Source organism: Chenopodium album, chromosome 9, assembly GCF_948465745.1.
Source record: "Chenopodium album chromosome 9, dcCheAlbu1.1, whole genome shotgun sequence".
NCBI lineage: Eukaryota > Viridiplantae > Streptophyta > Magnoliopsida > Caryophyllales > Amaranthaceae > Chenopodium > Chenopodium album.
Genome location: NC_137842.1, coordinates 5,936,500 through 5,951,230, shown reverse-complemented (window position 1 = coordinate 5,951,230; position 14,731 = coordinate 5,936,500). Strand labels below are relative to the sequence as shown.

General features: G+C 36.0%; 3 protein-coding genes across 3 annotated transcripts; 2 read left to right on the top strand and 1 right to left on the bottom strand.

The window, feature by feature from the left end:
- Window positions 1-1,774: 1,774 nt before the first annotated feature.
- LOC145558322 (uncharacterized) lies at window positions 1,775-4,420 on the top strand. The gene has a single exon (XM_081619531.1). It carries the CDS (start codon window positions 1,821-1,823, stop codon window positions 3,795-3,797), a length of 1,977 nt encoding a protein of 658 aa, XP_081475657.1. The 5' UTR covers window positions 1,775-1,820; the 3' UTR covers window positions 3,798-4,420.
- A 474-nt stretch (window positions 4,421-4,894) lies between these two features.
- LOC145558323 (putative aldo-keto reductase 4) lies at window positions 4,895-7,453 on the top strand. Its single transcript, XM_081619532.1, has 5 exons — window positions 4,895-5,188; window positions 5,311-5,511; window positions 6,217-6,389; window positions 6,476-6,578; window positions 6,976-7,453. Exons 1-5 carry the CDS (start codon window positions 4,973-4,975, stop codon window positions 7,312-7,314), a joined length of 1,032 nt encoding a protein of 343 aa, XP_081475658.1. The 5' UTR covers window positions 4,895-4,972; the 3' UTR covers window positions 7,315-7,453.
- A 3,436-nt stretch (window positions 7,454-10,889) lies between these two features.
- On the bottom strand, window positions 10,890-14,731 carry LOC145558321 (heterogeneous nuclear ribonucleoprotein 1-like). The gene is made up of 6 exons (XM_081619530.1): window positions 14,547-14,731; window positions 14,415-14,455; window positions 14,144-14,307; window positions 12,288-12,390; window positions 12,038-12,207; window positions 10,890-11,774 (listed from the first exon to the last, which is right to left on the bottom strand). The coding sequence occupies exons 1-6, from the start codon at window positions 14,594-14,596 to the stop codon at window positions 11,253-11,255; spliced, it is 1,050 nt and encodes a 349-aa protein (XP_081475656.1). The 5' UTR covers window positions 14,597-14,731; the 3' UTR covers window positions 10,890-11,252.

Below are 14,731 nucleotides of genomic sequence, written 5' to 3'. Positions count from 1 at the left end.
AAGTAATATATTTTGTACTTGGTTAAGGAATCTACCAAAAACCTTAATTCCCGTGAAAAATACGAAGTAAAAAAGAAACTCTAATAAAGAGGCGGAAAGACTGTATCACGATAAAAGTTTGATTTGTAAACGAATATATTCATCAACATGAATCAAACAATCTGCGTAACATTAAAAGTTGTACTCGGGATGGGTCGTTCTCGACCAAATCTGCTTATACAGCCCTCCTGTCTCAGCAATTTTCCCTTCAGAGTACTTCTACTGATTCTTCATGGTGGAAACGTTTATGGGGTTTGTCTATTCTTCCAAAGTGGAAATTGCTAGCTTGGAAGGTCTTACATAATGCTCTTCCGACAGCAAAGGTTCTTGCTCTTAATTAGGGCATTCCGATTGATACCACATGTGTGTTTTGTCATGTCTCTTCGGAGTCCGTGGGACATCTATTTCGGGATTGTCCTTTCTCTAGTAGTTTATGGGATTCCATGGACTGGGGGTCGCTCCCTAAGCCTGATACTTCTTTTCCTTTTTCTGCTTGGTTCTCTGGCATTATTTCCAGCTTTGCGGAGGCTAAGCATTGACTTGCTTTGGATCGTTTTTTTGGGATTTGCTGGGCCATTTGGCTTACTAGGAATAATGTTCGGTTTCGATCGGCGATTTATTCCCCTCATTTTGTCTTGGATCTTGCTTGGGAATGGTCCACTAGAAGTGGTAAGGCTCGTGAGATTTCTAGTTGTTCTACTAGTGTTCCCCCTGGGTTTTCTGCTCCCTCTGAGAGACTGGTGTTACGAGGTGATCCTAACATGTTATGTGAAGTTTCTATGCTCTTTGATGGTGCCTGGGATCGACAAAATCATAATGCAGGTGCGGGTTGGTGTTTCTTGGATCCCTCTTTTTCCCACTGCATTGGGGGTGGAGCTCGGGCCTGTATGGCTAGTTCTGCTCTTCATTCTGAGCTGCAGGCTTGTCTTTTCGGTCTTAAGCATGCTCGACATCGGGGTTTCTCGAGCATTTACATGTTCACAGACTGCATGTCTATTCCTCAGTTGATCCAAGATTTTAGAACTGCTGATATTTCGGTAATGTGGACAATTCAGGAAATCCGGGATGTTATCTCCTCCTTCTCAACGTGTCATGTTCAGAAGGTTTCTAGGACATCGGTTGCTGAGGCTCACTCTCTTGCTGGTGCAACTAGGCGTAGAATTTTACTTCATTTCACTTTTTAATTTTTTGTTAGTTCTCTTTGTCAAAAAAAAAAAAAAAGTTGTACTAGACTACTAGTACAAGAAATGATTAAGTTCTGATCTAGAAGGAGTGAGTCTAGGCGCATAGCACCTATGGGCGAGTTATGTAAATAGGAGGGTAAGGAAGTAATTTCTGCTGATTCAATTTTTGCTTCTAGAAAAAGTTGGCTCTCTAGTGGTACATTATAATGTACCATTATACATGTATAATGTACCACTATACATGTATAATGTACCACTAAAGTATAATTTGTTTGAATAGTATGTTTAGTGGACTATTACGAGTGTAGTGGTACTTTTTACCATCATATAATTTTCAACTTCTGGAAAAAGTTGACTCTCTAATGGTACATTATTGGTACATTATAATGTACCATTATGCATGTATAATGTACCACTAAAGTATAAGTTATCAGAACAGAACTTTTTAATTGCAAAATTGTCATCCTATATACGCTGAAATCAATAGGCGCTATGCGCCAAGACTTAACCATTTAGAAGAACAAAGTTAAACTTAAGAAACTCATGGCTTTGGTATATAGAAGTAGAGAAGACAATCACCTCTAAAAACCCTTCAAAATGAGAAAACCCCTTGTTCTTCTCACACCATTTTCAACCTTCTTAAGAGCTTCCACCTTCATCAATGGCGTTCCCCGCCATTATTTTCTCTTTCCTCCAACCTCAAACTCCCAACCCCAGCTCCAAATCCCTCGACCAAACCCTGAACTCAATTGGGTATTCTTCACTACTTCTTCACTCCCACCTCCTGAATGGATCGAACCCTTCACTGACATCTCCGGCGTCGTTTTACAACCCCACCAAAATCTCCAACCCTCCATTTGGGTTTCTCGAATCCTTGAACTCCTCGATGGTTCACCATTAATGGAGTCTAATTTGAGTAATTATTGTAATAAGTTTTTGATTAGATTAACGCCTAATTTTGTTGCTTTTGTGTTGGGTTCAACTCAGGTGAAAACGAACCCAGATACTGCTTTTCGCTTCTTTTGTTGGGCTGGTAAGCAAAAGAATTATAATCATAAGCTTGAATGTTATGTTACTATGATTGATGTTTTGGGTGTTTCAAATGATGTTGATAGGATTAAGATTGTGTTTGGTAGGTTTAAGAGGTTGGATTTTGTTATGAATGTGAATTGTTTTAATTCTTTGATTAAGAGTTTTGGGAATTTGGGAATGGTTGAGGAATTGTTGTGGGTTTGGCGTCGAATGAAGGATAATGGGATTGAACCTAGCTTGTATACTTATAATTTCCTTATGAATGGCCTTGTGAATTCTATGTTTATCGAGTCGGCCGAGCAGGTTTTTGAGGTGATGCAAAATGGGAAAACTCGGCCTGATATTGTTACTTATAATACTTTGATTAAAGGGTATAGTAAGGCTGGGAAGACCGGGAAGGCGATGGGGATGTTGAAAGAGATGGAGGTTGGAAATGTAGAGCCTGATAAGATTACTTACATGACTTTGATACAGCTTTGTTATGGAGAGAGTGATTTTGATGCTTGTTTGTCTCTTTACCATGAGATGGTGGAGAAGAGATTGGAAATCCCACCTCATGCTTATAGTTTGGTGATTTGTGGGCTTTGTAAGGGTGGGAAGTATGCCGAAGGAAATGTGGTTTTTGGGGACATGGTTCAGAGGGGATGTAAGGCTAACGTTGCAATATATACTGCGTTAATTGATTCGTATGTCAAGGGTGGAAATGTGGAGGATGCTATAAGTCTCTTGGAGAAAATGAAGAAAGAGGGTCTTTCTCCTGATGAGGTTACTTATGGCGCCATTATCAATGGGTTGTGCAGGAATGGTAGACTGGAAGAGGCCATGGAATACTTCAGGGTATGCACAGATGATGGGGTTGGTGTAAATGCTACCATATATTGCTCTCTTATTGATGGACTAGGCAAGGGAGGGAAAATTAAGGAAGCGGAAAGGCTATTTGAAGAGATGGCTGTGAAGGGTTGCACTCGTGATTCTTATTGCTATAATGCAATGATCGATGCTCTTGCAAAATGTGGCAAAATTGATGAAGCTTTGACACTCTTTGATCAGATGGATGATGAGGGTTGTGACCAGACAGTTTATACGTACACCATACTCATAGATGGATTGTTTAAAAAACACAAGAATGAAGAAGCGTTGAAGATGTGGAATACGATGATTGATAAGGGAGTTGCACCTACTGCAGCTTCTTTCAGAGTTCTTGCAATCGGACTTTGTCTTTCTGGTAAGGTTACCAGGGCTTGCAGAATTTTGGATGACCTAGCACCTATGGGTGTCATACCTGAAAATACCTGTGAAGATATGATTAACGCACTGTGTAAAGCAGGGCGCATTGAGCAGGCTTGTAAATTGGCTGATGGGATTGTTGATAGGGGCCGAGAGATACCTGGGAGAGTTCGTACTATATTGATCAATTCCCTGAGAAAAGCAGGAAAAGCAGATTTGGCAATGAAATTGTTGCATAGTAAAATTGGTATTGGCTATGATAGAATGGGAAGCGTTAAAAGACGAGTAAAGTTCAGAACTCTCCTTGACATTTAGATCTCAGAGGTGATTGTTCATGAGGCGACAAAACACTAGGGAAAGAGGAATCGAATGGTATACAAAGTAATATATGCCATTTGAAAGGAAAAAAAGTACCTTAATACCATAGTATGAGAACAAAGGCGAGGCCTAAAGAGTCTAAGACTGCCAACTATCGAGGGATCAAACTATAAGTGAAATCTGGATAGCCTTCTGTTGGTCAAAACTCAAAAACTACTATGGATGCAGTCTGACCTTTTGTTTTGTGAAACATTTTAGTGAACAAAAGAATCACATTAGGAAGAGGGAAAGCAAAGTGAATGATTCATCACTGAAGTATGTGAAATGCCGTATTGTTCAACAATTTTTAAAGGCAAGGCCTTTCACTCATGTACTTTGGAAGTTTGGAAGATCGGAGATGAAGTCATGTTTGGACATTAGCCAGGCCATTGGAGGTACAAAAGCAGTGATATGGAAACAGATTCAGAAAGTTGATAAAGTAATAATCCTGTTTTATCCGGAGTATTAAGTTATTAACTTTGTTTCAAATAAAATTGCACTATTTTGACATTTTCATTTTTGACCAATATTTTTCTACAAATATATTAAGGGTCTGTTCTCATACGTTGAAATTCAATTCAGTTCAGCTCAGCTCCTAATTTCTTTCTCTTATAAAATATTCATTTCAGTTCAGCTCAACTCAGTTCAGTTCAGCTGAGTTCAGTCAATGAGAACAGACCCTAAACATACTGTATGTTAGAATGTATATTGAATGGTTTGAATCTATATCAATTTATATTTTTTAATTATCAACTTTTTATAACTTTTCGTATATAATTTAATGCAATAATAAGACAATAATGGTCATAGACTCATAGTTATGTAAAACTCAAATTTACTTCGTATTTTAAAGGCCAAGAAAGTGACCCAGAATTATTATATTTTAATTGTTCATTGCACAATAATCGATAGGAGTAGTTGTATTGAAATTGAACATACAAACAACATTACTGACTCTTTTAATTATATGGGGGGACCATATCTTGATCTCCATGACTTCATTACTTACGATATCATTTCTTATCATCATCTTTATAAATATGACAGCCTTCTTCATGGAGTCACTTACTCACACATAGTAAGAACAAAGGCAAGCAAAGGATAACAGAGATTAAAGCAAGAAACTGATAAAAATGGCCGCGGTTGTTCCGAGGATGAAGCTTGGTTCTCAGGGGTTAGAAGTGTCTAGTCAAGGTCTTGGTTGTATGGGAATGTCTTTTTCTTATGGTGCTCCTAAACCCGAAGAAGATATGATCAATCTTATTCGCCATGCTGTTTGCTCCGGCATCACCCTGTTTGATACCTCTGACATGTATGGACCTCATACTAATGAGATCCTCCTTGGCAAGGTAATGCCATCGCTTCTTTTTTACACTTTATTTAGAGGTTTTCGACACAAACATGAATCTGACACGACATGATCCGTATACTAGCTTCAGTTCTTAGCCTTTAATCCTTTTATCTTGTGCAGGCATTGAAGGAAGGATGGAGGGAGAAAGTGGAGTTGGCAACAAAATTCGGGATTAACAATGTTGGGCCGAAAATGGAGATTAGGGGTGATCCTGCATATGTAAGGGCAGCTTGTGAGGGAAGCTTGAAGCGTCTGGGAATTAATTGCATCGACCTCTATTATCAACACCGCATTGATACTAAAGTTCCCATTGAAATCACGGTTCGTACTCGTACAACACTTCTAGATTTACATTTTGCTTATAAAACAGACAGATAATAGAGAAACACATAACATTGTTGGACTAAGAGGTGAAAATTTGTAGGTGTTCCCTAAAGTCCATTGACATATTGATGACATACAACATGTACATTGATTATGATGTCTTTGGTTGGTTAATTTTCAACATTAAATTAAGTACGAGTATTACAAATCAAATTTTGGCTTAATACTCCACGGTAACCCCTATGAAGCCTACCACCCACTTCTCTTCACCTGAAACAAGGAAGCCAAAGTCCTCGCCACCCTATAGTGGTTACAGATCTCCGAAAGCTCCTGGAACTACACTACAGTTAATGTATATCCTCTGCATCATAAGCTGATCATTGAAAGGGTTGTGAAATTACCCTCTGCATAATTTCCAAGCTATTCTAGGCCATTAAGAAATGGGGCATCTTGAAAATGTCCAAGGGGTTCTGTTTAGAACTTCTGTTAGTTATACAAACAATATACAAAGTATGCTTTTGAGATTTTTGGATGTTTTTTTCTCCAACTCAATCCAGCCAAGATTTGCACTACTGTTGAGTTACTTGAGTCCTCTATATAATCGTGGGCACAAGAGCATTCTGAGGTCGAATTCCACCACTGAAACATATTCAGCTTCCTACTTGTGATAAACTCATTTATTTTCTTTACATGCTTTTACAGATGGGAGAACTTAAGAAACTGGTTGAAGAGGGAAAAATCAAGTACATCGGTCTGTCTGAAGCATCAGCTTCAACTATTAGAAGAGCACACGCTGTGCACCCATTAACAGCAGTTCAGCTGGAATGGTCCTTGTGGACCAGAGATGTGGAGGCCGAAATAGTCCCTACCTGCAGGTAAGACTTCTTTGATGCTCCATAAATCATATGTAAAAATCTTAAGAATTACAGCTCTGATTTTGTTATTTTGGACGTTTCATTAGGGAACTTGGTATTGGAATTGTGGCATACAGTCCTCTTGGCAGGGGCTTTCTCTCTTACGGACCTAAAATTGTGGAGAGCTTTACTAAGGAGGACAGGCGGCAGGTACGACTTACATTTTTATATATCCCTACTTCAAATGTTTCCCTCCGGCTTCAGCTTGCAATCCATTTAAAACACGAAAAATAGTTTGCTGATGTTTTTTCTTTGCTGTTGTATATAAACAAAACAATGGTACAATGAAAATAATGCAGGAGAGATTTTTGACTCATCCTGTATTTTACAGCAAGTTAAAATACGGAATAACATAGTTTTGGAGTTGGGTACTCAAGGTAAAACAAATTATATATTTCGAGTGAGTAATATGCAAGTGTTTGATGCATGGAAGATTCAACTTCGATGTATACATGTTATATACCTTCCTATTGCATGACATTTGAAAAGATCTATTTAGAGCAATGGTCCTTTCTCCATATTGATGCTTGTATGTCTATCCTTCCAGTCCTTTCCAAGATTCCGCCCAGAGAATATGGAACACAACAAACACATATTTGAACAAGTTTCAGAAATTGCAGCAAAAAAAGGATGTACGCCAGCACAGCTAGCACTTGCATGGGTTCATCACCAGGGACAAGATGTGTGTCCCATTCCTGGAACTACCAAGATTGAGAACCTCAACCAGAACATTGACGCTTTGTCTGTGAAGCTAACTTCGGAGGAAATGACCAAGCTAGAATCCCTCGTCTCTGAGAACACTGTTAAGGGTGATCGATATGCATCTCTTTCGAGCACCTGGAAGAACTCGGAAACTCCACCGGTATCCTTATGGAAGGCTGAGTAACTGGTGAATCTAATACTTGTATTGAGATCATGACTTTGTGTTACAAAACTCTATGACCACCAATTATTCCATAGTTCCCTTCTTTTACTGCCTTTAAATTGTTGAGGTATTTGTGATAGTTTTTTTTTTTTTTTTTTTTTTTTTTTTGTTTTTTTTTTTTTTTAAGAAACAAGAATCTACTACTCAATTTTAGTAGTTTACGTATACCGTATTTCAAAAGGGTTTAGGAGTGCTAGGGGTGAAAGTTCGGTTTGCGGTTTGGATTATAGCCAAAACCAAATCCAATCCGAATTAGTTCAATTTCGGAAATCTCAATTCGAATCCAAACCGATTTAAGATTCAATCCAATCCAATCCAATCCAAACCGAATTAATTCGGTTTTTCAAATTAGAATCCAATCCAAACCGAAATTTGTTCCCTTCTTTTGCAACATTCAAATCTAAAACCCGAACTTCACCCAGAAAATTCCTACAATCATTTCTTGTTAACAACATTCTTTGTGAGAGAGTAAGATATTAAGAAAGGAGAATTAAAAATTAGGTTTTTTTTAAAGTTTATATATGAAAGGGGAAAGTGGTTGGATAAAGGCTTAACGTAATGGGTCGAAATTCGGTTTGTAATTCGGTCTTCGGTTTTTTTAAACCCCAAACCAAATCCATTCCGTATGTAATCCATATTTTTAAATTTTTCCAAACCGATCCAATCCGAATTCTAAAAAATCCAAACCGAATTACTAATTCGGTTTGGTTTTCGGTTCGATTTGGTTTTAATCCGAATTACTTACACCCCTAAGGAGTGCTAATACTGCTAAATGCAACTGAAAAGTGAAAAATGTGGATTGTCAAGTATATGAAGTTGATTTGATGAACTCATGGGAAACCATTATTAATTAGGGGTGAGCAAAAATTCCTGGTACCCGGAATTGGAACTGGAACTAGTTGCAACCGGTTCCAATTCCAATTCCAATTCCAATTCCCAATTTTTTGGACTCGGAACCGGTTGGGTACCCGGTTACCCAATATATATTAAACTAAATATATTTTTTTAAGAAAAAAAATATATGTTAAATGTATCTAGTTAGTAAAATAAAAAAATATATTATTAATATCTAACCTAAATAAAATAGCTCATGCAATCATTCACATATAAATATAAGTATTAAATGCTAAAAATGAAAATGGATCAAAATAACTATTAAATTTGTATTAAAATTTAATAATTATTTACATAAGTGGGTACCCGGCGGTTCCAATTCCAATATCTAAAGTTTAGGACCCGGTTGAAGTGGTTCCAATTCCAATTCCGAATTTTAATACCCTATACCAACCAATTCTGGGTCCGGGTCCTAAAAATTTGACTGAGTACCCGGTTTACTCACCCCTATTATTAATACCAACAGCAACTGCTTTGAAATAAATCAAATAATAGGTATTTGGTTACTTTTGATTTTCTGAATGGTTGAAATTAAACTCTATTCATGTTTTTTTGCAAATTAATTTGGTTTTTCTTTTTTAAAGTTTGAATGAGCCACAAGGATATACTTCATATTATAAGTTACTAAGGATAAATTGATACCAACTATGCCCTGTCTTCTTTATAAGGTCGTAACTTTAGGAGGGTTCTCCTCAAAACATCCCCTAACATATTTTAAACTGGTTTGACCGACTAAGTGTCACATGTCTTGTTTTCGTTAAGTGATACGGAAACTTGGGTACATCGGTGACTTGGGTGTGCAATTGTAATGGTGGAGACAGAGTGGGATAGAAAAGATTATTTAATTTTTTTAAACGAACCACTAAAAATTTAACACGTAGAAATTTTATCCAGCTCGATAATAAAAAGTTAGGAATTGTTTTAAAAAGGCAAAATTAACACCGCTATAAATTAAATTGATTAATCAATAGTTGAAACGTTATTATAAAAATGATGCTTATAGTTGTGACTAACTACGTCAATTTCCTTTTAATTTAATACGTAGTGTATTATTTTTCAATTTACATACTACCTTAACACATTTTTTTTCTTTCTAAATTGAACCTATTGTTTGATTAAACTTAACTTTGGTCTTATATCACATTAATTAATAAGGAAAAAATACATCAATGAGATATTATTAGATCGTATTAATGTATGTTTTCCAAATGTATCAATTCCTTAATTTTTTTTTCAGTACACATTTAAAGATATTTTAGCAATAAAAATAACAAATAAAACAATTAAGTCTAATCTGAACATTTACTGAAATCAAACAAAGTAAACATAACTTTATTTATCATTAAGATTTAAAAATTAAAATTAGATTACAAATTTACAAGAAATGTAAAATATAAATACAATCTTATTTAGTAGTAGTTAATTAATTAGAATGGAAAAGACTGATTTGGCAAGGCTCGCAAGCAGTGAAGAATCAACAATGGTGAACAACTTTATCAACGGTGAGCACCTCAAACAGTGGATGAGTGAAACCTAGCTCCGGCAACCACAACTACCTCAAGGGAGCGGTGACTCCAACACAAAACACTTGGAAAGATAAATATATAACTGAACCTAAGGCAAAAGAGGCTCAAGGGATATAAAGAACATAGATGCCACAGGAAATAACAATATTACTACCGTTCATAATATTTTCTCCTATGGTTTTGGGGCTAGCCCCTCAAAAAATAAAAAATAAAAATAATAATGATGTTTTATCCATACATAGAAAGTAATTAGAAACCTCCCAAATGTCTCATGCATCATCAGCACCAGTCATCCACGAGTTTAAAAAAAAAAAGTACTTAAAAAGATTTTTTTTTTCCTTTTTTTTTTAACTTTAAAAAATAATTCCAAAATCTTGTCATCAACTTCAATTGATATTAAGCATAAATAAAGCTCATGACCACTTTAAAATTCTACAGTCTTATTTTGTTTTTGTTTTCAATTCCTCTTACACAAATTGTCTATAATTCATAGATGGGTCTGTGTTAGGTTAGCCTGAAGACCCTAAAACCAAGGAGACCTCTAATATCTCAATATAAGTCATTGGAAGAATTGAATGCAAGAAATTCATCCAATAAGTCTTGAATTCATTAGGCATAATACTAGACAAAAAGCTTTATAAAGCATACATTGTCGAAGATTTTCATCAGAATTGACTTTATCAGTAGAAATCATACCAGAAAAACTTCTGCAACATAGCAAATCATACATGCATACAATATTAGCCTTTAGCCCAGAGATCCCTACTCCCTAGCAATATTACCAACAGTGATATCACTGGCAATGCGGTTATGTGCACGCCAGAATTTCTTTGTAATCATACAGAGGAACTCTAATAATAATTAATAAACAAAGTCCATAAAAGACGATGTCAGGATTCTCAAGAAAAAGGGAGCTCTGATAATCAATCTAAAGAGCCCATAGGGCAGAGAAAAGGACACAGCAGCTCCGTATAAATTGTGCAAGCAAGCATTGCAGCTTGCAAGAACCATATACATGGAGAGGCAACAAATACCTATTAGCTTACAGCAATGGGACTAACGGACTAATGCTACCCTGCGCACTTACTAGCCTGATAGTTAGCGAGCAAGAAGAGCAACACTAAGGTTTTTTCTATATTTCCTGCATAACCACTTGATAAAACAAACCTCAACATTGCAAAAATAAAACTATGTCTAAAATATAAAAAGCAACTGCAAGTGCTCTAAGTCAATTGTCATTCACAATCTTAATTAGCTACGCAACTACAGAATACAAGACGGTGCTAAAAAAACTATCAGCCAAAAATAGACAATAGCTAATTCTGCCCACACTATCACCAAAACATAGATGCAGATGAAACTAATGCAATCTCACAATCTTGATCTATATATGGCTGGAATATATCTGCTCCAAAGTCCTTAAAATGCTGAGAAATGAGCGACAGTCTGCAAATTCTATGGTAAGGCTCTTACAGATGTCTATCGTGCATAAGGGTGGTAACGACTACTGCCGCTATAGCCTGCCCTACTTCCGTACATCGCTCCCGCTCCATATCCACCAGGGCCTGAGCCATAGCCAGGACCTGAACCATAGCCAGGACCTGAACCAGACCCAGAACCGCCACCATAGCTATCACCTCTGCCAAACATCCCTAAACCACTACCATATCCTCCACCTAAAGCCCCACCATACGGGCCATAACGGCCAGAGTAACCATAAGATGGTTCTCCACGATAACCAGCCATACTAGCAGCTCCACCAAATCCACCATAACCTTCTCCATAATCACCACCTCCATATCCACCATAATCACCAAACCTAGAAGGGAAGGCTCCGAATGTCCTATAGGATGCAGGACTATAACCACTTCCAAATCCACTATAATTATCAGGGTATCCTCTGAAATTACCTCCATGATTGCGTGCCCTAGAGTCACTACCAAATGCAGAACCAGAAGCAGGGTTTGAGGCTTTCTTTGGTTCAGCCTTCTTGATCTCAACCTACAACAAAGAATTAAGTCAACCTACAGTCTTTAATACCTGAGAGCCTGGGTGGAAAAGAAAGTTAACCTGTGTTCATTTCCAATTATGCTGAGATACAACCAAATTTTAGATACGAAAATTTTCAAATTTGAAAACCAAAAAATAATAAAAGACAAAATCATTATAAGAGAATAAGGCATATTACAACATATTTTAATTAATCCATACACAGCTGACCTGGGATATACAGTCCTAAAAAACAGCCAAATAACTAAACTCACCCTTGAGCCATTCATATCGATCATGTTTCCATCAGCCAATATTTCATCGACAACTTTTTCATGGTCAAACACCACAAACCCAAATCCTCGAGATCGTTTCGTAGCATGATCAAGAATGATCTCATGTTCCACAACATTACCATACTTTGAAAAGAAGTCCTTCAATTCATCTATAGTATCAAAAATTGAGAAAATCAGTATCACGAAAATAAACAATAAAAAATCAAACATAACAAATTATAAAGTAGACCTTCAGTCACAGTTGCTGGAATGCCCCCTACAAAGATCTTTTTAGTTTTAAAACCATTTGTTTGAGCAGCAGCACCCTTGGGTATTGTCCTCTTGATTTCCACCTGATGCAATAATCAAACAGAACAAACACTAAGTTGAAATATAGAGAGATGAATAATCTGCACTTAAGATATCCAGATACAATTAGCAAAAACATACATAATTCTAATGGGGAAAAGTGAGGAGTTAGCATGAAAAGCTGGCAGATTTCCATAGCTACCCACTTCTATTCCTTCCCCACTATATTTGCATGCATAAGTACACATAGTAATAGTTAGAGATGTAGCAAAAATATTATTCAATATCTTCTGGCCATCCAATGAAGATGGTCAAATTCACTCAACAACGAACTAAAAAGCTGCTGAATTCTTAAAAACATATAGCAATGCAAAAAGCTCCCTATTAAAATGCAACTAATTATTAATGTGATATAGTCAGGCAATACAATCCTCCTCCCAATAATAAAAACACAAGAGGACCTAGCAAACAAAAAACTAAGGCCTCATTTGGTTAGCTGACTGTGACTTTGCAACTAGTAGTAGTAATTCAGGAAAGAAAAGCATCCAAAGGACATAACAACCAATATATATGCAATTAAACTACTGAAGTTCAATGAGCATTTATGAAAATTCTCCGCTTGAAAATTCATACAAGTAGGTATCATAAACCAATCTACCACACAAACCTCCAAAACAATTTTATTTTTTTTTTAAAGTATGAACCTGAAGGGAGGTAAAATGCAGCCTTTTCTTCTTTCATAGGACTTCAACATCTATAGGCAAGCAGCTATAGCTATACACAGCCTCAGTTTGTGTCAAAAAACCATAACCAGAAATTACAAGTAAATTGAAAAATTGTCCTCAATAGCCAATACTTTAAATTCATTAAAAAATTCAAATAGATTATGTACAATAATAAACCAACAAAATCCAAGTAAGTTTCCTCAAAAAATAAAAAATAAAAACACACACACACACACACACAATGACACAACTACACATGAATATTGGAAAACTGAATAGATGAAAACCAACATCTCCACTTTCTGAGAGCAATAAAAATTTTAAAACTTTGTTCTTTTCAATATAAAATAATTTTGGGAAATTTAAGTTGGTCCAGTCATATAAGGCCTACTCAAGGCTGAATCACAATCAACCAAAGTATAGGATAAGCAGATATAAAAGAATTTCGGGTGCACAATCATTACAAAACTACTAACAATTTCAAAATTCAAATCACAAAGAAAACCCTTCAAAAGACCTCAAAATTAAAGTAAGCAAGAAACTAAGATAATCAAGGAAATCCAACATCTCTAGCAGCAAAATTCAACCCCAAGCTTTCACCCCTTTTACAAATTTCATCTCAAAAAAGAAAGTTTACATGAGATAAAAGTTCATATAAGAATCAATTCAACAAGAGAACCTAAATTCAATCCAATACTAAAACAGTACAAATAAGTGAATTTCAAGACCGAAAACCCGAAAACCCAAACACAGATAACTGTCATCAATAAAGATGACGTAAATTACCATCAAATCACAACAAGCAAGAAACTTTATTCAACCAAGAATCAATTCAACAAGAGAATCCAATTATTAAACCAAGAATCAATTCAACAAGAGAACCTAAATTCAATCCAATACTAAAACAGTACAAATAAATGAATTTGAACCGACAACCCGAAAACCCGAACACAGATACCCGTCATCAATAAAGATACCGTAAATTACCATCAAATCACAACAAGCAAGAAACTTTATTAAACTAACAGCAATTTTTTTCTTACAAAAATTAAGTAAAATAAGTATAATATACCTGCTTGTCATTAATGATATGGTCTTCTTTAATGACGATATCAACAACAGCAGGATCAGCATATGTTATAAACCCAAAACCCCTTGGTTGACCTGTCATTCGATCTTTCATTATAACACTATCTACCACTTCCCCATAATTTGCAAAATACTTCGTAAACGTATCTGTTCATCCCAGAAAAATAAAATAAAAAATCAATTAATTAAGCAAAAATTCATCAAATTTTAAACACCATGATTATTTAATGATACAGAAATTAAGTGAGATATACCAAGAGTTGTGTTCTTCGCTAATCCTCCGATGAAAATTTTGCTGCCAAAAAAAGAAATTAATTCAATTAATTTTGTAAATTAGGGTATATATCATGGAAATTGAGGAGAGAAAAAGTTAGATAAAGAGTTACCCAGGGCTGGCGCCGTCGACTTCATTGATGCCGGCTTTCTTGGGAACCATTATGGTGGGAAATTTGAGTGATTTGAAGAAAAGAGGGAAAAATTGGGAGGATTTGCGGAAATTAGGGTTTTGATTTATCGGAGTTGCGATTAAAGAGATTAGTAAAGTCGTGTGTGAAAGGACAGTATAGAGATT